This window comes from Oncorhynchus clarkii, chromosome 4 (assembly GCF_045791955.1).
Source record: "Oncorhynchus clarkii lewisi isolate Uvic-CL-2024 chromosome 4, UVic_Ocla_1.0, whole genome shotgun sequence".
Taxonomy (NCBI): Eukaryota; Metazoa; Chordata; class Actinopteri; order Salmoniformes; family Salmonidae; genus Oncorhynchus; species Oncorhynchus clarkii.
Window position 1 is genome coordinate 32396031 of NC_092150.1, and position 27079 is coordinate 32423109.

The 27079-nt window shown below is 41.8% G+C and overlaps 1 protein-coding gene across 1 annotated transcript in view; it reads right to left on the reverse strand.

The window, feature by feature from the left end:
* Positions 1 to 1866: 1866 nt before the first annotated feature.
* Positions 1867 to 27079, reverse strand: part of LOC139406729 (transforming growth factor, beta receptor III) — a 131685-nt gene continuing 106472 nt past the window's right edge. The window contains exons 15-17 of the mRNA XM_071149700.1: positions 21846 to 21896; positions 21551 to 21658; positions 1867 to 4754 (exon numbers count right to left, since the gene is read on the reverse strand). Coding sequence (XP_071005801.1) covers positions 4633 to 4754; positions 21551 to 21658; positions 21846 to 21896 — 281 coding nt within the window. The 3' untranslated portion in view covers positions 1867 to 4632. The remainder of the gene's footprint in view (positions 4755 to 21550; positions 21659 to 21845; positions 21897 to 27079) is intronic.

The window sequence follows — 27079 nt, forward strand, 5'->3', positions numbered from 1 at the left end:
AATGTTATCAATGCAAAATGATGAATGTTGAAGACTGCCATTCCACTAGAGAAAGCAACATTTCAGAGAGAACTCACATACACTATAGCTAAAACTAAAAAAAAAGGAAAAACTCTTCTGGCACAATCACAGAACAAGACATCGACCAAGACCAGAGTTCAGAGAGTATGAACACAGCTAAACCTGTACTACGACAGATGAATATGTGATAGGAACAGACTATACAGAAAATCTGATCTTTTGATTTATGGAAATAAAATGTTATACTACTTTTCCGTTGTGTTTATATAGCACTTTAGTCTTGCTTACTTATATATTATCAATAATGTCACATTTGTGTTCATATGTAAGATGTGGGTTTCAAATATATTACTTTTGTTTTTTGCTATACAATATCTAATCGTCTCTATGTTTACAAAGAACAAATTCAATTAAAAACGGTATCCTTTTAAGGTAGTCAATGGAACCAAATTCAACACGGAGTGAGAACTAATGGGTTTGGAAATGTTCTAAAAATCAAAACATCACATGAAGAAAATTGCTAATATTTATATATATCTTTTAGAAACAGAAATATATAAAGTAATATACAGTGCCTTCGGAGAGTATTCAGACTCCTTGACTTTTTCTACATTTTGTTACGCTACAGCCTCATTCTAAAATGGATTTAAAAAAAACATTCCTGATCAATCTACACAAAATACCCCATAATGACAATGCAAAAACAGGTTTTTAGAAATATCACATTTACATAAGTATTCAGACCGTTTACTCAGTATTTAGTTGAAGCCCCTTGGGCAGCGATTACAGCATTGAGTCTTGGATATGACGTTACAAGATTGGCACACCTGTATTTGGGAGTTTCTCCCATTCTTCTCTGCAGATCCTCTCAAGCTGTCAGGTTGGATGGGGAGCATCGCTGCACAGCTATTTTCAGGTCTATGCAAAGATGTTTGATTGGGTTCAAGTCCGGGCCACTCAAGGACATTCAGAGACTTGTCCCGGAGCCAGTCCTGCGTTGTCTTGGCTGTGTGCTTAGGGTCGTTGTCCTGTTGGAAGGGGAACGTTCGCCTGTCTGAGGTCCTGAACGCTCTGGAGCAGACTTTAAACAAGGATCACTTTGTACTTTGCTCCGTTCATCTTTCCCTTGATCCTGACTAGTTTCATAGTCCCTGCCTCTGAAAAACATCCCCACAGCATGATGCTGCCACCACCATGCATCACCGTAGGGATGGTGCCAGGTTTCCTCCAGACATGATGCTTGACATTCAGGCCAAAGAGTTCAATCTTGGTTTCATCAGTCCAAAGAATCTTGTTTCTTTTGGCCTTTTGGCAAATTCCAAGCAGGCTGTCATGTGCCTTTCACTGAGGACTGGCTTCCGTCTGGCCACTCTACCATAAAGGCCTGATTGGTGGAGTGTTGCAGAGATGGTTGTCCTTCTGGAAGGATCCCCCATCTTCACAGAGGAACTCTAGAGCTCTAGAGCCCTTCTCCCCCGATTGCTCAGTTTGGCCTGTCGGCCAGATCTAAGAAGAGTCCTGGTGGTTCTAAACTTATTCCATTTAAGAATGATGGACCTTCAATGCTGCAGAAATGTTTTGGTACCCTTCCCCAGATCTGTGCCTCAACACAATCCTGTCTCGGAGCTCCTTCGACCTCATGACTTGTTTTTTGCTCTGTCATGCACTGTCAACTGTGGGACCTTATATAGACAGGTGTGTGCCTTTCCAGATCATGTCCAATCAATTGAATTTACCACAGGTGGACTCCAATCAAGATGTAGAAACATCTGAAGGATGATCAATGGAAACAGGGTGCCCCTGAGCTTCATTTTCGAGTCTCATAGCAAAGGGCCTGAATACATATTTTTTTATACATTTTCAATAAATTCTAAAAACATATTTCCGCTTTGTCATAATGGGGTATTGTGTGTAGATTGATAAGGGAAAAATATATCTAATACATTTTAGAATAAAGTTGTAAAGTAACATATTGTGAAAAAAGGGAAGGGGTCTGAATACTTTTCAAATGCACTGTATGTACATTTATGAAAAATAGAAAGAGCACGACACAAAAAAATTCACAGTACTGAAAGAGTCAACAATAGATTGTCTCTAGGTAAATACTTTCAAATATATATAATTTTATCCACAAATATATTTATACTCTGTTTTCTTCTGTGGAGACAGCTACACATGTTTACATACAACACAGGCTCAAAGCTTTGCGATAAAACACTTAACACATAAAAGTAGGATCTAACGCAAATTACGTTTACTTAATGTATTGGGTTTTCTTTTACACGCCCAACCACAAAGTAAAATTAGTACAAACCATCCCTTTTCTCCTAAAAAAAGATATTTCTATTCAAACCCCCCAACTACTAAAAGTAAAGGCACACCAGAGAACATTCATGGATTCTATGACGGTGGAACTCTTTTGGCTTTGCATTAGCATGGCACATGACATAAAAAAACAAACATGTTGTGTTGTCACATACACCGAATATGTGCAGTGAAATGTGTTGTTTTACAGGGTCAGCCATAGTAGTACAATTATGTACACAATCATGTACATCTAAGTGCCCATACTGGGGCGGCAGGTAACCTAGTGGTTAGAGCGTTGGACTAGTGACCGAAAAGTTGAAAAATCGAACCCCCGAGCCGACAAGGTAAAAATCTGTCGTTCTGCACCTGAACTAGGCAGTTAACCCACTGTTCCTAGGCCGTCATTGAAAATAAGAATTTGTTCTTAACTGACTTGCCTAGTTAAATAAAGGTAAAATAAAATAAATATGTCTATAAACACAGAGAGAAACAATACATGTTGAACATGACACCAGGGCGTAAATAATCAGGATGTGGAATGTTTGTCGGAACAAGTACACCATTAAGATGACAAGATGGCGCCAGTATATTGCAACATTGAACTATTTCATGCCCTGGTGAGTAAGATTGACAATGTATTTACCACATACAGAAAATATACTTGAAAGCTGAGAATCTGAGTATGATTTACTGAACAAAACCAGACAATGACTATTTTGGCTTATATTTTCATTCCACAATCTCAACTATATCAGGTTCTCAATTATTTGCTGTGAAAAATGTAAATGTTGGTATGAAATTGTGTACAACATTATTATGTACAATCAGAATGAAAACAGCTGAAGGCCTAGTGGTGTCGAACCCAGATCGAATGGCACGTTGTTTTTGTGGTTTAAATGTAATGCCCAATTACTGTGCTCCAAATGTAATGCCCAATTACAATACTGTATATATATTTATGATCCAACACTGCAGCAAGTAGCATTTTAGTTACCTCACTCACAGTGGATAAAAACATAAAACATTATAGTATATATGGGAATACTGGCCAAACATAGCCACTTTACCATGTCTTATTTAACAACATAAGGCTTCGAATGCACACAATCTTGCACATTATATTTTGACTTTCTCCTTATAACATTTTAGATTATTTACAATAGTTGCAAAAATATATATATAGCTTTACAATGGCTGTTTTTATATAGTATATGAGAAACCCATACTGCCGAAAGCCAAGCTGTGTAACACCAATCAAACTTGAGACGAAGGACTGCAAAGCAATCATCACTCAATATGACCAAATGCACACCGCTGATACTTTGTCATCGATGTTGTCACAACAGTATGTTTAGACGGATGTGTTGCCAAAGTCCTGACCGATTGTCATGACTAGCTGGCTTGCAAACAGGGTTTATCAAGATATCTTTCACATTACTTTTGTCTTTCACATTTCTTGGTATCTATCTATCTATGTATATATCTTGCTTGGTTATTAAGTCCTTTCAGATTCCAAGTGATTAATAGCACATGGCAGGATGCTTTACTCTATCTGGCTTTGAGGGGAAAAGAGACTGCCGAGAGGCTCCTTCTCACACTATTGCTCTCTGATTCAACTCGTTGATTTGACTATCTCCTATAACATGTGGATAGGAGGTAGCATCTATTATTTCTATAGCATATTGATAGGGGTTAACACTCTGGTTGACAGCCATGTTGTTCCGCTCACTAGTCTTGCTAACACCCACAGATGGTGTGTGCAGACAGGCAGCTTTACGGTCTCCAGTGCTATTGGTGTACACTAGCTTGTTTACAGCTTCAACTAGACATTTAAGGTCAAAACAAAATTCTCTGTTGTGGTTGCAGAAAAAGCAGCATTTGGATAAGAAAAAAAGTCTGGTATTTCACTAACAGTTGTTTCTTGTCCGTAGCTAGAGTTCTATCGCTCTAGAGATGTGAGGCCTTGTTGCCTTTCTGTGGTATTAGTACTATTTCCCCTTCAGACCAGTCCTTCCAGTACAGTAGCTCTGTCACAAAATCTTAACGACTTGTGTTGAAATAAAATGGTACACATCGAATTTAACCAGCAACATCAGGCTTTCTTACAAAATCCTTTTGTTTGTCTTCTTTTTTAATAAATTCTTCTTCTTTGTTTTCACAAAGCATCCCAAAATAATTCCTTTCATTGAGCGGGGAAACAAATGTTAGCAAACCCAGTTCCCTGTGACCCGTGTGGCCCTTCCTGTGGCCCTGCAGAGGGGTGGGGGGCTCTCCTTCTCCGCTGGCCCCGGACTGGCCCCAAGGCTACGCTGTGCTGCTGCTGGAACAGGGCGTGCTTTGTGTGCTGCCAATACTGTGGGCCGCACTGCTGTTCTCTGAGGCTGGGGGCTGGGGCTTCTGGGTCTGCTGTCGGCCAGCTGTATCACCTGGATATGGAGGGGGAAGGGTTGGCAAGAGAGAGAGGGAGAGGGGTGGGGGAGAAAGGGGAGGAAGAGCAAAAAAATAGAGAGAGAAGTAAAAAAAAAAAAACAGAGAGAGAAGATTGCGTGAGGGAGGGAAGGGGGAGAGAGGGAAAGAGAGAGATAAGGGTTGATGCAATACATCACAATTATACACATTTCAGCTATGTTCTTCTGTGCCACTGCCATTTATTCAAGATGTCTTGTTATCTAGAGGCCACAGGCTCAATCTGGTAAGACTGATGTTTAAACGAATCTCCTTAGTTCTCCCAGTGATACTGGTTGTCCCATGTGGTGACCATCACTTCACTGGGAGTTGTTGTTAAGTGAAAGCAACAGTCGCCTAACACACAACGACTCAACTTCTTTAAGTCAGCCAATCAAAGCGGAGTGTCTCTAATGGAAAGAACTGAATTGAGGTATCTCAATCCAGCTCTCCCCTCTGTTATCTGCAAGCAATTAGCAGAGCTTTAGCAGATGTAGCAGAATAAACATGAGACAGAGGCCTTCTGCCTGGATCTCAAATCACTGACTTGTTTATTGTTCTGTGTTTAAATGAGCATTCCCGCTTGTAGATTTCTGGGCTACAGAGCTGGAGACAGAAAGTTAGGAGGCAAATAAAAATGCTTCCATTTGTTTGGAAAGCTTGTCTGACTGGAAACTGAAGGCATCTGAAAAAAGCCCTGTGTTTGTTTTACATATCTGGCACACTGTGCTTCTGGTATTAAAATGCACTCCGTCCGTTGTTTGTTTGCAAGCTGAGCTGTCTTCCTTCCTGCATAGCTTAGTGAGGACCATAGAGGATTCGTCCTGGTGAGAAATGGTACACTATAAAGCAGTAGCCACCAACCTTTTCTGAGTCAAGATCACTTTCTGAGTCAAAAAGCAAGCCGAGATCTACCACTCAGATGTGTCTTAAACATGACTTATAAAATATAAGCCTATGAAACATTAACCAATTCACCAATTAACAATTCTGTAGCAATGAGGTTAGTGCACCTAGCTATAGGTCCAATACATTATCACTGCATATTAGCTACGCTTGAATTGCCCAGCCTATGTTGTTATTCTCAGACCAATTTGAAATAAAATGTAACAAAAATGTAGGTATATGATTACACTGGTAATAGATCATGTGTTGTGTTACTTGAGGCACTGCTGAGTGAGCATAATCATTTGCTTAAAATGTGTTTACTGGACTGATGGCCTGCATCTGATGGTCAGTCAGAGAAGGGGGGAGCAGCTGTGAGGCTGCCTCTCACCCAACTCACCGTCCCTCCGCTCTCCCTCCGCTGAGAAAGGGGGACAGTCTTCCAGCTGATGCCAAAACTCAAGCCGTACTGCTTTACTCCTATGACCAGAGAAAGTTAAATATTCTTCGATATTTAAAAAGTCACAAGCCGCTAATAATAACAAGCTCATTGGAACACTTTGCTACACTCATTCATTGCAGCTGCAGTGCTGGTTGTAGCGTGAGTGGAAGTAGGCAGAATAGACATTTTATGGCTTATAAAAAAAGTGTTGAACAAAGTGTTGACATTGCTGAATAACAACTTAAACATGAACTTAATCATAAAAACAGCAGCTCTTTGCTGTACTCGTTGAGTCTCTCTCTAGTCATGGTTTTAAAAGGTATCAACTTTGCTGTGCGTTCAAAGCTTATTTTTTCAGTCTATAGCTTGAAGAAACTGTGCAGACACGGTAATCTGAGCAATTGGCCAGTGGTAGTCCTATAAGAGCACTTGATTTGCTCTCAGGGGCTGTCGGGTAGGCGGCGTTCTACTTTCAGACACATGATGGGAACACTGCCTTTCCGGCGCTAGGGCTGCTGAATCAAGAGCACCTACTGCCAACAGTGTGAAACAAATAAAAATAAATGGAACGCAAGGCTTTATCTTTTTTTTTTTTTACATTAATATTTTTTTTTACAGAAGTGTTTGGTGATCGACTAGGAATGCCTTGACCGATAGCAATTGACCGGTTGGTGACCACTGCTATAAAGTGAATAGTGTGTCATTTGGGACGCAGGCTACAGCTACCATATTGATCTTTGTTGGTTTCTGAAGTGGTTCTGTGTTTGGGTATTACTGTAATTTATGTTTTGCATGTGTGTGTGTGTGTCAGTGGCAATCGGTGTCATTTAAGATGAGGGAAGATTTTTTTTTTTTGATGAACGTGGCTTTATTTCTATTACAGCAAATTGGTTGACTGTCAATCATTTCCATTCCCCCAGCTCAATGTAACATTGATAGGTTTAGGCTACTACATGATACTGGAATTTTCCTTGTACCCAACAGGAGGTTGCTACAATCTAGCCAAATGAATGAAAACGTACAACGTAGGTGCACAGGTCGAGATTATTTTTAGTAATCAAGGTGACAGGGAGTGACACTTTCAATACCATCTTGCTCACTCTTGCCAGCATCTAGCAGACCTAGTGTGTAATCATTAGTCCAACAGTTGCAAAGAAGAGCTTATTGGACAAATTGAAGTACGTTTATCTCCGTTTCATTCCGTTTGCTTCCATTTAAGAAGCGTTTTTCAACAGAATCGGAGCAATGAATAAACTCCTAATCACACGCAAACACAGTTCACTTTCATAGCAGCCACATACAAACAGCTCGTTGTATATATCATTCCTTCTCACATCTATCTACGTGCTCTCCTCCTCTCACCTTTTCCTTTCGTTTGTGGACCAGTGCACAACACATCAGCTGTCTGTGACCAGGGGAAAAAACCTTTCCATGCCAAACCTTCATATCATGACTGCTAACCGCTATACAGTCTACATCGTTGTTACATACTGTTATTTACTATAACTAACACATTAGTAAACCCGCTACAATCACGCAGTGCAGTGTACAGTCAGCAGCAAGCAGTCTAGCAGTTACATCGGCGGGCCCCGGTGGCAATAAATTGATAAAACCTCCTTGACTTGGAAAAGTTCCAGTGTTGAATAGCCATATCCAGCTAGCTAACATAGCATCCCTCTCTGCTTGATCCGGGTGTTTGAGTAGGCAAAACTAGCTAGCTGCATTTGACGCTAGCTAAGTGAAAAATATATATACAATGAAATATAAACTCAGCAAAAAAAGAAATGTCCCCTTTTCAGGACCCTGTCTTTCAAAGATGATTCTTAAAAAGCTAAATAACTTCACAGATCTTCATTGTATAAGGTTTAAACAGGGTTTCCCATGCTTGTTCAATGAACCATAAACAATTAATGAACATGCACCTGTGGAACGGTCGTTAAGACATTAACAGTTTACAGACGGAAGGCAAATAAGGTCACAGTTATGAAAACTTAGGACACTAAAGAGGCCTTTCTACTGACTCTGAAAAACACCAAAAGAAAGATGCCCATGGTCCCTGCTCATCTGTGTGAACGTGTCTTAGGCATGCTGCAAAGAGGCATGAGGACTGCAGATGTGGCCAGGGCAATAGATTGCAATGTCTGTACTGTGAGACGCCTAAGACAGCGCTACAGGGAGACAGGACGGACAGCTGATCGTCCTCACAGTGGCAGACCACGTGTAACAACACCTGCACAGGATCGGTACATCCGAACATCACACCTGTGGGATAGGTACAGGATGGAAACAACAGCTGCCCGAGTTACACCAGAAAGGCACAATCCCTCCATCAGTGCTCAGATTGTCAGCAATAGGCTGAGAGAGGCTGGACTGAGGGCTTGTAGGCCTGTTGTAAGGCAGGTCCTCACCAGACATCACAGGCAACAACGTCTCATATGGGCACAAACCCACCGTCGCTGGACCAGACAGGACCGGCAAAAAGTGCTCTTCACTGACGAGTCGCGTTTTTTTCTCTCACCAAGGGTGACGGTCGGATTTGCGTTAATCATTCGAAGGAATGAGCTTATGATCGATTTGGAGTTGGAGGGTCCGTCATGGTCTGGGGCGGTGTGTCACAGCATCATCGGACTGAGCTTGTTGTCAATGCGGGCAATCTCAACGCTGTGCGTTACTGGGAAGACATCCTCCTCCCTCATGTGGTACCCTTCCTGCAGGCTCATCCTGACATGACCCTCCAGCATGACAATAACACCTGCCATGTTGCTCGTTCTGTGCAAGACAGGAATGTCAGTGGTCTGCCATGGCCAGCGATGAGCCGGGATCCCGTCTGGGACCTGTTGGATTGGAGGGTGAGGGCTATGGCCATTCCCCCCAGAAATGTCTGGGAACTTGCAGTTGCCTTGGTGGAAGAGTGGGGTAACATCTCACAGCAAGAACTGGCAAATCTGGTGCAGTCCATGAGGAGGTGATGCACTGCAGTACTTAACTTTCTCTGGTCATAATATATATATATATTATATATATAAAGCATTTCTTACTGAGCCTTTCCATAATTCCACGCAAGCAAGTGTCTTCAACTGTCTTCTGACTGTGATTATTTCTTTATCAACATCTTTATTTAAAAAATGTTAACCTTTATTTAACTAGGCAAGTCAGTTAAGAACTAATTCTTATTTTCAATGACTGCCTAGGAACAGTGGGTTAACTGCCTTGTTCAGGGGCAGAGCGACAGATTTTTACCTTGTCAGCTCGGGGATTCGATCTAGCAAACCCTCGGTTACAAGTCCACTAGGCTACCTGCCGCCCCATAATGCATTATGCTTTCGATAATAAAAGAATGATACAAATTCTCTCAAAATACAGATGATGATTTAGCTATGGATCCATATTACTATGGGAATAAATATCACTGATTTACAGAACTATTGGAACAAAGTTGTCTAATGAAGGCAAACAATTTAGAATCCCCAATCCTCTTATGCTGTAGCCTACTCCCAACCGTCACGTTGTACAGCGCCATATTTTCCATTCCATCCTAACGGAAACCCTGAGGGTTTCATTTTTTGTTTTTCAAGGAATAGAAACACCATAATATTAATCAAATTAATTAAGCCACATTTCTTAAAATCTATCCTATATACTATGTTATCACAAAAAAGGTTTTAGTCTTCTGGCAACACCAGAGAATTTCTCAAATGCTTCTCAAATATGCCCCCTGGTGGTCAAACTAGCACTACCTTGCATTAACAGAAAAAATGATTGACTATTAAATAACGTGCCACAGAATGCTGCAGCCCGCAAGGTGTGCTGCAGTGTGACAACTTTTAAAGGCGGAACCACTGATTTGTCTTTCTCCCTCTGAGTCAACTACTCACCACATTTCATGCACTGCAGTGCTAGCTAGCTGTAGCTTATGCTTTTAGTACTAGATTCATTCTCTAATCCTTTGAATTGGGTGGAAACCATGTCAGTTCATGCTGCAAAATGTTTAATGTTTACTATTTTAATGTTCTGAAATTCACTGAGGAAGAGGTTCCTCCCCTTCCTCCTCTGAGGAGCCTCCCCTGGTGTATGTGTGTGTGTGTGTTGCGTGGCTCTGGGCCCACAGCCTGTCTGGTTCCCTCTTTCAGACCCCTCGTCTCTCTCTCTCTGCTCTAATGTTTGACAGAGCAGCGTTGCCAAAGAGCTCCAGCTAAACACAGTCCATATACACACAGAACCCTGCATGGGCTTTCAAACAAGAAAGGCCTCAGCTCTCTTTAACGTATCTTCTCTGTGGCCATTCTCTAAGAAAATGTCAATAACAAAGTCAGTTCGCCTCATAGTAGGACTAAGGGGTAAATCATAATTTGAATTGTCACTTAGTCATGCATTGATATCAATAAGAGACTAAGGGTGTTTTCACATATAGTCCTCTTTAAAATAATTTATCTTAGTGCTCTTTAAAGTGAATTCTGGGGCAACCCCCCCCCCCCCCCCAAAAAAAAAAAAATAATACATTTTTGTATTCACACTGCACTTGCCTTTGAATGGGGTCTCAACTCTTTTGCCAGTTCACTTCACCTATTTTGTGGTCCGAGTCCTCTACATTGCTATGCTTAGAAAGGAACCAAGATATTTTCCCAATATTCACTCAATGCACTCTGGGTTTTTACAAAGTGCAGGGAAAAGCCATTCCATCAGAATATGTTATAGGACAGCTACTGTAGATATAGGAGTTGTAATCGGAAGTTTACTTACACTTAGGTTGGAGTCATTAAAACTAGTTTTTCAACCACTCCACAAATGTCTTGTTAACAAACTATAGTTTTGGCAAGTCGGTTAGGACATCTAATTTGTGCATGACACAAGTTATTTTTCCAACAAACCATTACAGACAGATTATTTCACTGTATCACAATTCCAGTGGGTCAGAAGTTTACATACACTAAGTTGACTGTGCCTGTAAACAGCTTGAAAATTCCAGAAAATTATGCCAAGCTTCTGATAGGCTAATTGACGTCATTTCAATCAATTGGAGGTGTACCTGCAGATGTATTTCAAGGCCTACCTTCAAACCTAGTGCTTCTTTGCTTGACATCATGGGAAAATTAAAAGAAATCAACCAAGACCTCAGAAAAAAAATTGTGGACATCCACAAGTCTGATTCATTCTTGGGAGCAATTTCCAAATGCCTGAAGGTACCACGTTCATCTGTACAAACAATAGTACGCAAGTTTAAACACCATGGGACCACGCAGCAGCCATACCGCTCAGGAAGGAGACACGTTCTGTCTCCTAGAGATGAACGTACTTTGGTGCGAAAAGTGCAAATCAATCCTAGAACAACAGCAAAGGACCTTGTGAAGATGATGGCGGAAACAAGTACAAAAGTATCTATATCCACAGTAAAATGAGTCCTATATCGACATAACCTGAAAGGCCGCTCAGCAAGGAAGAAGCAACTGCTCCAAAACCACCATAAAAAAGCCAGACTACGGTTTGCAACTGCACATGGGGACAAAGATCGTGCTTTTTGGAGAAATGTCCTCTTGTCTGATGAAACAAAAATAGAACTGTTTGGCCATAATGACCATCGTTATGTTTGGAGGAAAAAGGGGTTGGCTTGCAAGCCGAAGAACACCATCTCAACCGTGAAGCACGGGGGTGGCAGCATCATGTTGTTGGGGTGCTTTGCTACAGGAAAGGCTGGTGCACTTCACAAAATAGATGGCAATATGAGGTAGGGAAATTATGTAGATATATTGAAGCAATATCTCTAGACATCAGTCAGGAAGTTAAAGCTTGGTCGCAAATGGGTCTTCCAAATGGACAATGACCCCCAAGCATACTTCCAAAGTTGTGGCAAAATGGCTTAAGGACAACAGAGTCAAGGTATTGGAGTGGCCATCACAAAGCCTTGACCTCAATCCTATAGAAAATGTGTGGGCGAGCAAGGAGGCCTACAAACCTGACTCCGTTACACCAGCTCTGTCAGGAGGAATGGGCCAAAATTCACCTAACATACTGTGGGAAGCTTGTGGAAGGCAACCCGAAACGTTTGACCCAAGTTAAACAATTTAAAGGCAATGCTACCAAATACTAATTGAGAGTATGTAAACTTCTGACCTTCTGGGAATGTGATGAAATAAATAAAAGCTGAAATAAATAATTCTCTCTACTATTATTCTGACATTTCACATTCTTAAAATAAAGTGGCGATCCTAACTGACCTAAGACAGGGAATTTTTACTAGGATCAAATGTAAGGAATTGTGAAAAACTGAGTTTAAATGTATTCGGCTAAGGTGTATGTAAACTTCCGACTTTAACTGTACCTACTTACATTTTGAAACTAATAGATTGCATTTAGTTAAAATATGAGACATAATTGTTTTAATGAGAAGACACTATTAACATGTAAATATTATTGGTAAAATAATAAATAGCAGAATAATAACAGCAGATTAAATAATTCTGTAATTGAAAATTTAACACCCATGTAGGCTACTGCCCCTTTAAGAGCTAGAATTGATTTTGTACCCTACAAAATTCTGAACACTATATGTTGTCTTCTCCCACTATTCAAATCCCACAATCGAATGAACAGTTTATGAAGCTCTCTTAACCTATACATCAAAAAATGGCAAACAAATAATCCGAACTAAACATCACACATTCTTGACAATCGCTAATCAATATCCAAAAACAGCCCTTTTTTCCTGCAAAATTGCTTCTTCTGTCTTTTGTGGTACCAATGTGAGGAGTTATGGCATGGGAAACGGTGTTGCAGTAGTCTAGTGTGTGGTGCGGGGATAATGGCAAGTGAACATGGGGAGCTTTGTGTTCGCATTGCCCTAAAAAGGGGACCCGAAACGCAGAATTCGCGCGAACCACACTTAGACTACCTCTCGAGATTGCCTCTATGTTTTGGAGTGTTCACACTGCACAAAAAGAATTCAGCAAACTGCGCTAAGTTCTCAAAAATTGTCTGAAAGGGACCAAGTATGAAAACACCCTAAGTGAAAATTCAACAGAAATGAAAGTTATTATTCACCCCTAAAAACATACTTGGCGTTCCACCATACTCTCACAGAGTTTGAACAAACAAAAAGCTTATAAACAAACGCATCTATAAATCTCATGATGAGCCATCCAAATAGGCTATATAAATCAAATGTGATGTTGTGAACCATCTGGCCAGATTGAGAAGTGTCTCATATGGTGACATCACTTGTCATTGAAGTGAAGCAACAGTCTATTGACCCTGTTCCATCACACATTCCATTCAGAGCCCGGGTAACTCCCACTCCCTGTCTCCGGGGGCAACCTCCTTAACGTTTGGTGAGATCTATCCCAACACAGGCCGCAAGATCACAGCTCCTCTTTTATAACATTATAACAGCAGTCTTGCTCCACATCTGCATCCCAAATGGCAACAGATCTCTGTTCAAAAGTAGTGCACTATTTAGGGAATAGGGTACCATTTGGGACGCAGCCAAATTCCTACCGTACCATGTCCTAAAATAGAGGGATACTGGGGTTAGTACTTATCACATCCTGTATAAACAGGATGCACTACTGTACTGAAGACACTCTCATTGCTTTAATAAACCAGCGAGATCACACCAGCCTACTGGACGATAGACTTCAGTATTCAACGTTTTGTCCAGGTCCCTAGGACATCGGGAGATGCCTTCAATACCGTCCAAAATGGGCAATGTGAGCACATATTACCATCCTGTAGGCTCGCGGCTTGGGCGTTGTGGATGGGGCTAGAGGAAGGGCATAAACCGCGCGCTTCGGCTCTGAGGATCGAGGGTTCAATCCCCGTGCAAGGCACTCATTAGATTTTTTTCTGTTTGAACCTTAACCCAAACCATAACCAGTTGGAATGAATGCTGTTTTAACAACCTTAATCCTTACCTACTTTTACTTCACCCATAGACGATTATCCTCCCCCGGGACAAACATTGAACACCCATAGACGATTATCCTCCCCCGGGACAAACATTGAATACCGAAGTGAGATCTTGTGTAATAAACAACTTTCTCATAGCTGTTTCAGTTTATGTTCAAATATCTCTTATTTAACATTTTTATTAAATAAATGTCCCTTTCCCTGTGGTTGCTAACACAACGTAATGATAAAGAAAACTTGAGAGTAGACCCTCCACTAGACCCTCCAGGCCCTCCCTGGGTCTACTTGTGAACGTCTATACCAGTTATTGGGAATATCAAAGTAGGAGCTAGCAGTCCTATCTGCAGAGTCTGATAACGGAAACCACAGTTCACACTGCTACCTGATTAGAATGTGTTCTCATGCCTAGTCTGTTGAAAAGGTCAGTTTTGAGCCATCAGGAGAATGCTTCAGTCATCATAGAGTTTCATTTAAAGGATTTAGCCAAATGGGGTCTCCACAGACCAAGGTTAATGTTTTGTGAGTGGGTGAGACAGTGTAGATACTTATTTTGTGGTTTTGGCATTTAATGTGAACAAACCTGTATTTAACATTGTCCTTCACCTCCCGAGGGGATATGTGTGGGTATATTTGATGTTTCATCATTCACTGGTTTAAAAAAATATTCTGCCGCAGATATTTTAAGAAAATATATATTCTTGGAGTAACCTTGACTATGCCAATGTTTCCATGTAGGGATATGTTGGTCTTACAAGTCAATAGTTTCCAAGACTACAGCAGAATAGAATAGGGGTACATCCCAAATAGTACCCTATTCCCTATATAGTGCACTACTTTTGACCATAGCTATATGGACCTCATCAAAAGTAGAGCACTGTATAGGATAGAGTGCCATTTGGGACGCAACCCTAATCCTCTCTGCCTGTTATGATCCAACAGAGGAACCACTAGCTATAACACCAATATTAAAACCACATGCCTGCAGTTTAAAAAAAAAATCACTTCTAAAAGGGCTTTACTCTCCTAATAGAACTACATTCCATACACCTGTTTCCCTAAAGAAGTTCAACTTCTGACCCCAGCTATCTTTGGGCCACAGACCAATCTAAGGCTTGGGTTTATTTTGGTGGGTCTCTATAGGAAACTCATAAAAGTGTTATGAGGTGGACATTTTAAAGAGGTGTTAGTATAAACAAGCGTGATGAAGATAAGGTAAATCACGCCTAACACCTGATCGCTCCAACGAGCTGTAGAAATGAACACCCCGGCTATAAAGTCCAAAAGTTATGGGCGGAGCTAGAAAGTTGGCTGTCAGAAGTATTACAATGTAAACTTACTTTTAATCCATCTATCTGCATATTTCAAGACATGGAGGTGTAGTGAGATGCCCAATGCACTGGAGGATTGTCTTTTCATCACTCATCTTGAAAAATGTCTACTAAAAACATGGAAATCAATCAATCCGCAATCATTAACACAATGGAAAAATCAAATGATTTATTATTTAAATAAAGAAATAGCATGGGCGACAAAAAAACGAATTGGTACAATTTAAGGCCAAGTGGCAAACAGTAATGCAGGCATTAGGGATGGGGGTGTGAGCATGCAGGTCTGGGCAGATGAGATTAAGTCATTGTTTGTGTGCGTCTGTAAGTTGTTGTTCGTATGTATATTTATATGAACTGAAATATACCTCAGTGGAGTTTTCCACACTAATCCAATGTGCACTTATCAGGAGACAGCTGTAAAACGACTGCCTGATGCCTAGGGCTGGGAATTGCCACAGACCTCACGATAGAGTATTATCACAATACTTAGATGCCGATACGAAATGTATTGAGATTCTCACGATTCTATATGTATTGCAAATCAATAATGCAATTTTATTGCCATTTGATGTTCCAAACATATTGCTCACTATACCAGTTGAAGTTGGAAGTTTACATACACCTTAGTTTCCACAATTCCTGACATTTGATCCAAGTAAAAATTCCCTGTTTTAGGTCAGTTAGGATCACCACTTTATTTTAAGAATGTGAAATGTCAGAATAATAGTAGAGAGAATCATTTTTTTCTGCTTTTATTTCTGACCCATTCCCAGTTTACATACACTCAATTAGTATTTGGTAGCATTGCCTTTAAATTGTTTAACTTGGGTCAAACGTTTTGGGTAGCCTTTCACAAGCTTCTCACAATAAGTTGGGGGAATTTTGACCCATTCCTCCTGACAAAGCTGGTGTAACGGACTCAGGTTTGTAGGCCTCTTTGCTCACACACGCATTTTCAGTTCTGCCCACACATTTTCTATAGGATTGAGGTCAGGGTTTTGTGATGGCCACTCCAATACCTTGACTTTGTTGTCCGTAAGCCATTTTGCCACAACTTTGGAAGTATGCTTGGGGGTCATTGTCCATTTGGAAGACCCATTTGCGACCAAGCTTTAACTTCCTGACTGATGTCATGAGATGTTGCTTCAATATATCCACATAATTTTCCTTCATGATGCCATCTATTTTGTGAAGTGCACCAGTCCCTCCTGCAGCAAAGCACCCCCACAACATGATGCTGCCACCCCCATGCTTCACGGTTGGGATGGTGTTCTTCGGCTTCCTTTATCCTCCAAACATAACGATGGTCATTATGGCAAAACAGTTCTATTTTTGTTTCATCAGACCAGAGGACATTTCTCCAAAAAGTGCAATCTTTGTCCCCATATGTAGTTGCAAACCGTAGTCTGGCTCTTTATGGCGGTAGCAGTGGCTTCTTCCTTGCTGAGCGGCCTTTCAGGTTATGTCAACATAGGACTTTTTTTACTGTGGATATAGATACTTTTGTATCTGTTTCCTCCAGCATCTTTACAAGGTCCTTTGCTGTTGTTCTGGGATTGATTTGCACTTTTTTGCACCAAAGTACGTTCATCTCTAGGAAACAGAACACGTCTCCTTCCTGAGCGATATGACGGCTGCGTGGTCCCATGGTGTTTATACTTGCGTACTATTGTTTGTACAGATGAACGTGGTACCTTCAAGCGTTTGGAAATTGAAAGGATGAACCAGACTTGTGGAGGTCCACAATTCCTTTTCTGAGGTCTTGGCTGATTTCGTTTGATTTTCCCATGATGTCAAGCGAAGAAGCACTGGGTTTGAAGGTAGACCTTGAAATACATCCACAGGTACATCTCCAATTGACTCAAATTATGTCAATTATCCTATCAGAAGCTTCTAAAGCCATGACATAATTTTCTTGAATTTTCCAAGCTGTTTACAGGCACAGACCTCGGCGTTACTCTGGACCCTGATCTCTTTTGACGAACATATCAAGACTGTTTCAAGGACAGCTTTTTGCCATCTACGTAACATTGCAAAAATGATGCAGAAATAATCCATGCTTTTGTTACTTCTAGGTTAGACTACTGCAATGCTCTACTTTCCGGCTACCCGGATAAAGCACTAAATAAACTTCAGTTAGTGCTAAATACGGCTGCAAGAATCCTGACTAGAACCAAAAAATTTGATCATATTACTCCAGTGCTAGCCTCCCTACACTGGCTTCCTGTCAAGGCAAGGGCTGATTTCAAGGTTTTACTGCTAACCTACAAAGCATTACATGGGCTTTCTCCTACCTATCTCTCTGATTTGGTCCTGCCGTACATACCTACACGTACGCTACGGTCACAAGACGCAGGCCTCCTAATTGTCCCTAGAATTTCTAAGCAAACAGCTGGAGGCAGGGCTTTCTCCCTTAGAGCTCCATTTTTATGGAATGGTCTGCCTACCCATGTGAGAGACGCAAACTCGGTCTCAACCTTTAAGTCTTTACTGAAGTCTCATTTCTTCAGTGGGTCATATGATTGAGTGTAGTCTGGCCCAGGAGTGTGAAGGTGAACGGAAAGGCTCTGGAGCAACGAACCGCCCTTGCCGTCTCTGCCTGGCCGGTTCCCCTCTCTCCACTGGGATTCTCTGCCTCTAACCCTATTACAGGGTCTGAGTCACTGGCTTACTGGTGCTCTTTCATGCCGTCCCTAGGAGGGGTGCGTCACTTGAGTGGGTTGAGTCACTGATGTGATCTTCCTGTCTGGGTTGGTGCCTCCCCTTGGGTTGTGCCGTGGCGGAGATCTTTGTGGGCTATACTCGGCCTTGTCTCAGGATGGTAAGTTGGTGGTTGAAGATATCCCTCTAGTGGTGTGGGGGCTGTGCTTTGGCAAAGTGGGTGGGGTTATATCCTTCCTGTTTGGCCCTGTCCAGGGGTATCATAGGATGGGGCCACAGTGTCTCCTGACCCCTCCTGTCTCAGCCTCCAGTATTTATGCTGCAGTAGTTTATGTGTCGGGCGGCTGTGGGTCAGTTTGTTATACCTGGAGTACTTCTCATCTCTTATCCGGTGTCCTGTGTGAATTTAAGTATGCTCTCTCTAATTCTCTCTTTCTTTCTCTCTCTCGGAAGACCTGAGCCCTAGGACCATGCCTCAGGACTACCTGGCATGATGACTCTTTGCTGTCCCCAGTCCACCTGGCCCTGCTGCTGCTCCAGTTTCAACTGTTCTGCCTGTGGCTATGGAATCCTGACCTGTTCACTGGACGTGCTACCTGTACCAGACCTATTATTTGACCATGCTGGTCATTTATGAACATTTGAACATCTTGGCCATGTTCTGTTATAATCTCCACCCGGCACATTCAGAAGAGTACTGGCCACCCCTCATAGCCTGGTTCCTCTCTAGGTTTCTTCCTAGGTTTTGGCCTTTCTAAGGAGTTTTTCCTAGCCACCGTGCTTCTACACCTGCATTGCTTGCTGTTTGGGGTTTTAGGCTGGGTTTCTGTACAGCACTTTGAGATATCAGCTGATGTACGAAGGGCTATATAAATGAATTTTATTTTATTTTATTTGACAGTCATTTTAGTGTATGTAAACTTCTGACCCACTGGAATTATGATACATTATGATACATTGAATTATAAGTGAAATAATTTGTCCGTAAACAATTGTTGGAAAAATGTCTTGTGTCATGCACAAAGTAGATGTCCTAACCGACTTGCCAAAACTATAGTTTGTTAACAAGAAATTTGTGGAGTGTTTTAATGACTCCAACCTATGTAAACTTCCGACTTCAACTGTATGTCTGCTAAAGAGAGACGAGAGACATGAGAATTTGTTTTGATCAGTCATGGTGCCGAAAACATGTTGGCTCACTATTTAAAAAGAAGATGGAACAAGCTGTAGTATGAAAAATATAGGAGTTTTGGCGAAGGCACAGCAAACTGGCACTAGCTAACGTTACCGAGCAAAAATGCGATACTTAAAGTAGTCGAAGTATCAATATAATATCGTCCTCAAAAAACATTTCAATATGTAACTGTATGGATTCCCCCCCCATCACTACCGTTACCCTACTGCTACTACATTTTCCTGTATCTGACACGCATCTCTGTAATGACCTCACCTAGATTAGATCAACTTTATTATCCCACCTAAGGAAATTCATTAGAACTCCCTGATTCTATTCATGAAGAGATTTCACAGTTTCCCACTGAGAACACATTATGGATTGGTGAAGAGGGGCCAACAACAGCATAGTAGGCATACAGTACACATGGCTGGCTAAACCGGCGGGGAGAATACAGTACTGGTCTGTGCTATACAGTACTGGTCTGTTCAGAGGGTTCTATCTAGAAGGGTTCTACCAAGAACAATTTTATAATCTAAAAAGGTTCTTCCTAGAACCGTCTATGAAGGGTTCTACCGGGAAGCTTATCATCTTTGGAGGGTTCATCCTAGAAACCTCTACGAACACTTCCACTAGCCTTATTACCCTTTAAAATGTAATTATTTATGACAATACATTTCATTTTAAAAGGCCTTACTTTGAGGGCCTAGTTTTACCCTAACACAGGGGTGTTAGGAATCTCCTGGTTTACAGGCCACATCAGGCCTGCAAGTCACATTATGCTGGCTTGCAAAGTGATGTGTAATTACTATTGGAATCCAGACAGAGTTAGGATATCCAACAAGTGGAATTGTTAATCACCCGCAACCTGCATTCTAAAAGGCTGCCGGGGTAGGGAAGATTAGATGATTGATGTAGTCTCAGTATTCAAACTGGAACAACCATCTCAGTAACGGGTGCAATATATTGGATTAGTTTAGGAAACTTTGTTATTTATCTTTGTGTAGCATAAAATGTATCAAACAATCAATGCAAAAACACATATATTACAGTAAAACAAACAATTCTGTAAATCTCCCTGCCATAAAGCATGCTGAGAAATAGGATATATAGTTCGATGTAGAACCTTTCTTGCCTTCCAAAGAATCCTTCTTGCATCATCAAATAATGCTTTCTTCCCCCAAAAAATGTTCTTAGGATGTTAAAGGTTCTAGGTAGAACCTTTTGCCTTACAAAGAACTCTTGTATTCCAAAAAGCTAAAACCCTATCCCCCTACAAATAACCCTTTTTTTCTAAGAGTGTATGCTGCTGGGGTCCTCAGCACAGAACCCACTGATCCTGTTTATGAATGATTTTACTGTGTTCTGTGTAGAACACATCAGGAATGAATGAAGATGGGTCACCAACATAATGGCAGGCCAGGCAGATCCACGGTCAGCCAACCAGCAGACAGGCCTGTTCTGTTCTACAGACTTCTGCAGACTTCAGGGACCACTACACTTCCTACTAAAGGTCAGCAGGGATCAGAGTTCACCAGAATGGGGGTGCTGGAGGGGAAGGTATTGGCGTCTAACGGACAGATTGTGTCTCTCTTCCTGCGAGCCGAATTGCGAGTGCACCACAAAACGGACAGGGGAAATTCCAGCTTCCAGCCAGTCCCCTCTCTGTCCGAGCAGAGGCCATTGTGTCCGAGAATACTCACTGACCACTCCTGACCACCCCACAGGACCTAAGACCCATTCAAAAGGCAGGAAAGAGAAGAGACGCGTACGCTGACAAACAGGATATATTTACAGTAGAGGAGTCAATGTGTTATTGTTAACTCGCCTCTGTCAGCTCTTGGATGTTTTCCGATTATAGAATAGCAGCCTTCTGGCACTGTGATGTTTAGGACATTCTTTAGGATGGTCTTATCTTTCCATCAGAGTTGGGCTCAATTTGAATTGAAGCCAGTCAATTCAGGAAGTGATTTGAATGAAAAATTCAGAAATGTAAAAACTATTGAAATAACTAGCTTCTACTTTTCAGTTCATTTTTGGGGGGGATTTTTGAATTGTAATTTTAGTTTACTTCCCGAATCAAGGTGAAACCTTCAGTCTTACATGAGGGCCAGCAGGTACGACCTGTTGCAGCAGTAGGTAAAGGGACAGAATACAGATGTATACAGTACGTTCCAATGAGGGTCCACTTGAAATGAAGCAATGTATTGGGTATACATTCTAAGTAGTATGCCAGTGTAGATGTAACTGTATGATGTATTTATTTAACCAATACTTAGGCAGGGAGTCCCATTGATACCAAGGTGTCTTTTTAAGGAAGCCCTGCATGGCAAGACCTACCTTTGTCTCCAGATACAGTAGGTAAGAGGACAGGTCAGAATGACGTACCTGTACGAGAGTAGATGAACCACAGGGCTCCGGTCAACAGGGCCCCGATCACAAATGCGGCGAAGGCGATCCCAACCACGGTCGGGGTGTCCAACACATACAACACAGCTGAGGGAGAGAAAAGGATGATTTTTTATTCAGCGGCATTTCTTTTTCTCTGGACATGACCGTATGGAAACAAGTTACATGCACATGACATAACTCAATCTGGTCAACAGTTATTTTGTCAAAGTGATTTAAAATCCTGACATACAAAAACCATTGGTTTAGAATCTCCTAGCAACGATTGACTTACTTTCCCCTGGTGGGTCAGGAGGGCCTTCTGATGCCGTGCGGGTGGGAGGCACTGAAACATAAAACACAGAACAACAATGTAAAACATTTGTAAGATGCATGAAAACACCACATCTCAACTACGTGTTGAAGCGTCAAGAACACTTGCTGTGACGTAAAAGTGCCAGATCCTATGAATGGAAGCTGAGCAACCCCATGGACATAACTACCTTGGGATAACCAGATCCTGAAAATGACATTGTGTTGATAACTGTAGTTCTAACGAATGTGATACAGAGATCTGATGCAACTCAATGCAGTTCCAGTAGCTAACTAACAGAAACTTAAGTCTATGTTTCAAATGGCACCCTATCCCCCAATAAAGTGCTTTTCTTTTGGCCAGAGCCCTATGTGCCCTGGTCATAAGTAGTACACAATCAAAGGAATAGAGTGCAGAGATGAACCTGTTGACTTCTAACAGTTCTCAGCTTACTCCTTCATTTCCGGTCATCTGGATGGCTTTCAAAAGTCAAATTAGCTTCTAATTACTTCTGAACAAACAATACAATGGTGCTTATTGTGTAGAGGCGAACTCAAGAGCAGGCTTGGTCCGGGTCCAAGACTCCGGCACAATGAACAGCTATTCTGGGAAAGAACACCTTTGGGTTTTCATTCCCTCGTGACAGACGATGACAGAACCATCACAGGAGATTTTGGTAACACGACAGCCCCCCCTATCTTCAACCCTCCATCCCTTTCCCCCTCCCCTCCAAACCGCTCCGTGACAGTCCCCCTCCATTTCCCAATCTATCCCCTCCACCCCCCCCCTTCATCCCTCCCTCCCTCCAACTCCTCCTCCTCTCCAGTCTTATCTGTTCCTTTCGGCCTGTTATGTAGAGAATGCAAAGCTGACCCGTTAACACCCAGAGACGCCCAACGAGTTCCAGGTCAGAGGAGAGGATAGAGGATCCTCTGTGATTAAAGGAGTTACATTAACCACTACTTGTGGAGATTTGTTTTACAGTACTGTTGTAGTTTATGAATTATGAAACAACGTATGAAAAGACCATAGCAGAATAACTTTCTAAGCCAGGTCAGACTATGAATGGATAGCCCCACCTCTGTTGGGGTTTTGGGCCGGCTGAGATTCCGAGTATGGGTGAGAGCTCTGAGGTTCCGTGTAAGGGTCACTGCCCTGTTCCCGCCTAGCCTCGCCCGCCAATGTGCTCTAATAAAGATGGTTGAGTGGTCAGCTGTGTCTTCCTCCCAGACCAACTCTGCAACTAGCACATCTGACAACAGTATGAAAGACACCCTGAGGTCCAACCATTCTCAATGTAAGAAGCAAAGCTTTGTTCTTCATACTTATGTAGCTTTCACAATGATCTCAGCTCTGCTACATGTGAGAGAGGAACGGCGGGAGAGAGACAGAGTGAAAGACAGAAAGGAAACTTAAGGCATGGCAATGTTCTCATCTCCTTATGCTCTAGGCACAGTTGACCCTGAAACGATAGCCGCTCAATAGAATCAACGTCATTTGCTTGCCCAGACTTTGCTGTTCACAGAGTGGAACAGAAACACACTCCTTCGGTGGTGTGGTGCCTTGTTTCTCTTAACCTCTGAACCCTGAACTCTAACCCGTCTCCCCAATGTGTGTAGAATTGACAAATGGAGTCCCTGAGAGATCCTTGACTTCTGAGGTCTGTATTCAGATAAACGATATGTCAGTTGACTTGGTTGCACAACTTACTGTCAGTCAGTCAGCTAACACGCACTCAAGTCAGACAGTTTTATGTGTTGTATAATTTCTGTACTGAAAACAAGTCAAAGGAAGGCATAGGGAGATATGGAACAGGGAATTCAAAATGGCGGTGCTCTAACAAAGTTGGCTGTTGACTGAAAGCTTAGCAAATTATATATTTTATCTGAAGCTTAGCACTGAAACCTGCATCTGATTCAAGTGTGGGGAGACTTATTTTCGTAGCTCAAGGTTTTTACCACTATTCAACAGTACTCACTATCTGTGATCGAATACCCATACTAACATACTGTATACTACATACTTGACTATATACTACTAGTTCATTTTAGTATACTGTAAACAAACGGTATCCTTTCAGTTGAGCATACTAGCGCTTCAGCTGTCTACTGGAAGGTGATGCTGTTGCTATGCAACCTCTCGCTAGCTTGTTAGCATAAAAAATTACTAGCTAGACATCTTCCGATTTCGGGTGTGTTCGTCAATTCAATCTGGAGTGCCAGAGTGCGCTCAAAAATTCAGAGCATTGTCAGATTGTCTGTTCGTAAATTCAGAGCCTTTAGCTCTCGGAATGTTCAGGGCGCAAACTGGACGCTCTGGCCGTGGAGTAGGGTTGATCAAAGCGTTCTCGTCTCACAACGGTAGTCAAGCACCCAAGCTAACTGGCTAACTATTTCCACGAACTATTTCCACGAACACGACACGAATGAGAGAACACCTCACTCTGGCCATTTTACTCGCCCTAGCAGAGCTGGTTAGGCTGTTTTCAATAATCATTGGGTAGTTAGTTAGATAGCATATAGTTAATATACTGGTTAGTTCAACAATGTATTAGTAGCCAACTAACGTTAGGTAGCTAGCTAACATACAGGTACATACTGCTGTAATGATATGCTATGCGGTTCGCAAGGATAGCGTAGCTAACAAATTATCAGCTAACATAACGTGTAAGGTAACTTATTTGAAAAGGCATTACTTTATTACATTGCTCAACATTTTCATAACATTAGTCTTAATTAGTTAAAGCAATGAATTTTTATCCGTTCTCGTCGAACTTTGGCTGCATAGTTTCACTGTACTAAAACTTGACATTTGTATTTACTGTAGTATTTACAGTTAACTATAGTATAAATACTGTAATAAAAGAAAACTAATATATACTATAGTAATTAATGTAGTGTTTTTGCGGATTGTATTATACTGTAGAATTTACTGTAGTGTTTGAGGACATTAGTGTAATATTTACTATATTGTTTTTGTTTAATTATCTTTGACATAGAAGTGGAGGCTTTCTCCTTCAGGAAACCTACTGAAGAAATACTAAAAGTGCACATTTTCCAGGACCTGTAGGTAGGTATAACTGGGTTCTGAAAGGAGAGTTCAGAGCTTCTCGTATATGCAAATTAAATACTGTAGTACTTACTGAAGTGTTTTTGCAGACTATGGCATTTTTGCGGACATTACTGTAGTATTTACTACTGCTTATTTTTTTGGGGATAAAACTGTTGTATTTACTATAGTATTCTACAGTATAATATAACATTCTATAGTAAGTATTACACATGATCAAGGGATACTGCAGTGTGTAGTATAGTATTCTACAGCATACTACAGTTTACTATAGAATTCTATAGTAACTATTGTAATATTCTTTAGTAAACTGTAGTATTTTTTCATGTGGGTAACTAGGGGGAAATGGATGATTTTGTTAACCATTCCTTATGCTCGCAGTTCCATAAAAACTTTGAAAATGTATTGATGCTGTGAGGCAGTAAATGTACCTTTGATGGCTGAGCTTTGAGGCATTTATGTTCTTCCGTGCACCAAACTGCCCTCTTTGATTTGGAGATCAAGCTGAACTCATTGGGATCGTGTCCAGTGCAGGACTCCAGCTGCTTAGAGATGCCTTTGTATTAAAATCATAGTTTCTAAGCCCAGCTGTCTTATTTTTTAATTTAGATTTTTTGGCATATCTGTGCTTACTTAAACACATGCACCGGAACATTTGCATAATGTACTATATAGGGAACAGGGTGCCGTTTCTGACGAGTCTGTGCCCAATATTCAGGCCCTGCAGTGGCATGGTGCTCATTCCTTAACACAGGCCAAATCAAGTCCATTATTAAACACTCCCCAAGTCCCCATTACTGTTTGCCATGCTTCATTTGCTCTGGACAATGGCAGCTCTTAGTGATTAACACAGTATGATTAAATCTGTGAGTCAAGTATTGCATCCTAAATGGCAGCCTATTCCTTTTATAGTGTACTACTTTTGACCAGGACCCATAGGGAATAGGGTGCCATTTGGGACGCAACTTGGGGGTTAACTCATCCCACCCACCGACCACAGTCCACTTGTTGATGTAATCACCCCATAAGGGGAAGATTATTGGAAAAGCCATGGCAGTGAAAACAGCAAATGGTCTCTCATGATATCACCGCATCTATGGTTTAGATCATAATGGGTGCAATGTGATGTTTGGTATCAGAACTCCCTGGACCAGCCAGCCTAACGACGCATGGACCACAACACACACGCCCGCACACAACTGCAGTTTTATCAGACATTTTTTCTGTTTTGTCCTCTGTTATGTGAGTGATCCTGGGACTGCGTGATTCCAGGACCTCCCCAGTCTACCCCACCCTCTGATCACACACACCCATACACACACACACAGCCCTCTGTGCCTGACGGAGTGAGTGAAAAAGCATTTGACTAATGCAGCGATGAGGAGGCCTCTAGCTCTGGATACACTCCCAAAGCTAGCGAGAAGACCACTCCTCTCCCTCTCTCCCTCCTTACCTCCTCCTCCTCCTCTCTACCGGGAAGGGGAGGCCACAGAGAAGGGCTAAATGAAAACAACTGGAGCTGCGTGCTGGATGGATGTGGATGACTCGTCTTTTTCCGCTCCTTCTGCACAGTATTGCTTGGTAGAACTGTGGTAGAACTGGAATGGGGCCTCAGCGCTAGCAGCAAGCCCCCCAAACCCAAGCTATGCTCCAATGAGCACACTTACACCCCCCCCCCTCCCACACACACACACACACCACACACAAATAAACTCCAGATGCAGGGAGGCACGGGGGTGGAGGGAGGATGCGATGCGCTTTGCATTGTGACTTGAACAGTTTTCTCTGCCTCTCTTCCTGCAGAACTGAAGTTGGTTTTCTCTGAGATGTCCTTCCTGCCACCCAGTTCTCTTATTTACTCTGTCTTCCTGTTCTTCTTCAATGACCCTCAACACAGCTCTGTCTCCTCTGGCCAACTGGCTCAGCTCTCTGCATGTGTCTTTGTCAGGCAGACTGCACATACAGTATGTCTCAGTTAACACTTTCTCCACAGACATTCATATATATATATTTTTAAACGTAACCTATATTTAACTAGGCAAGTCAGTTAAGAACAAATTCTTATTTACAATGACGGCCATATAATGTTAGAATGAGACGTTCAGTATGTCTTGCGAGACTACACTAAGATTTTACTCTGATACAGT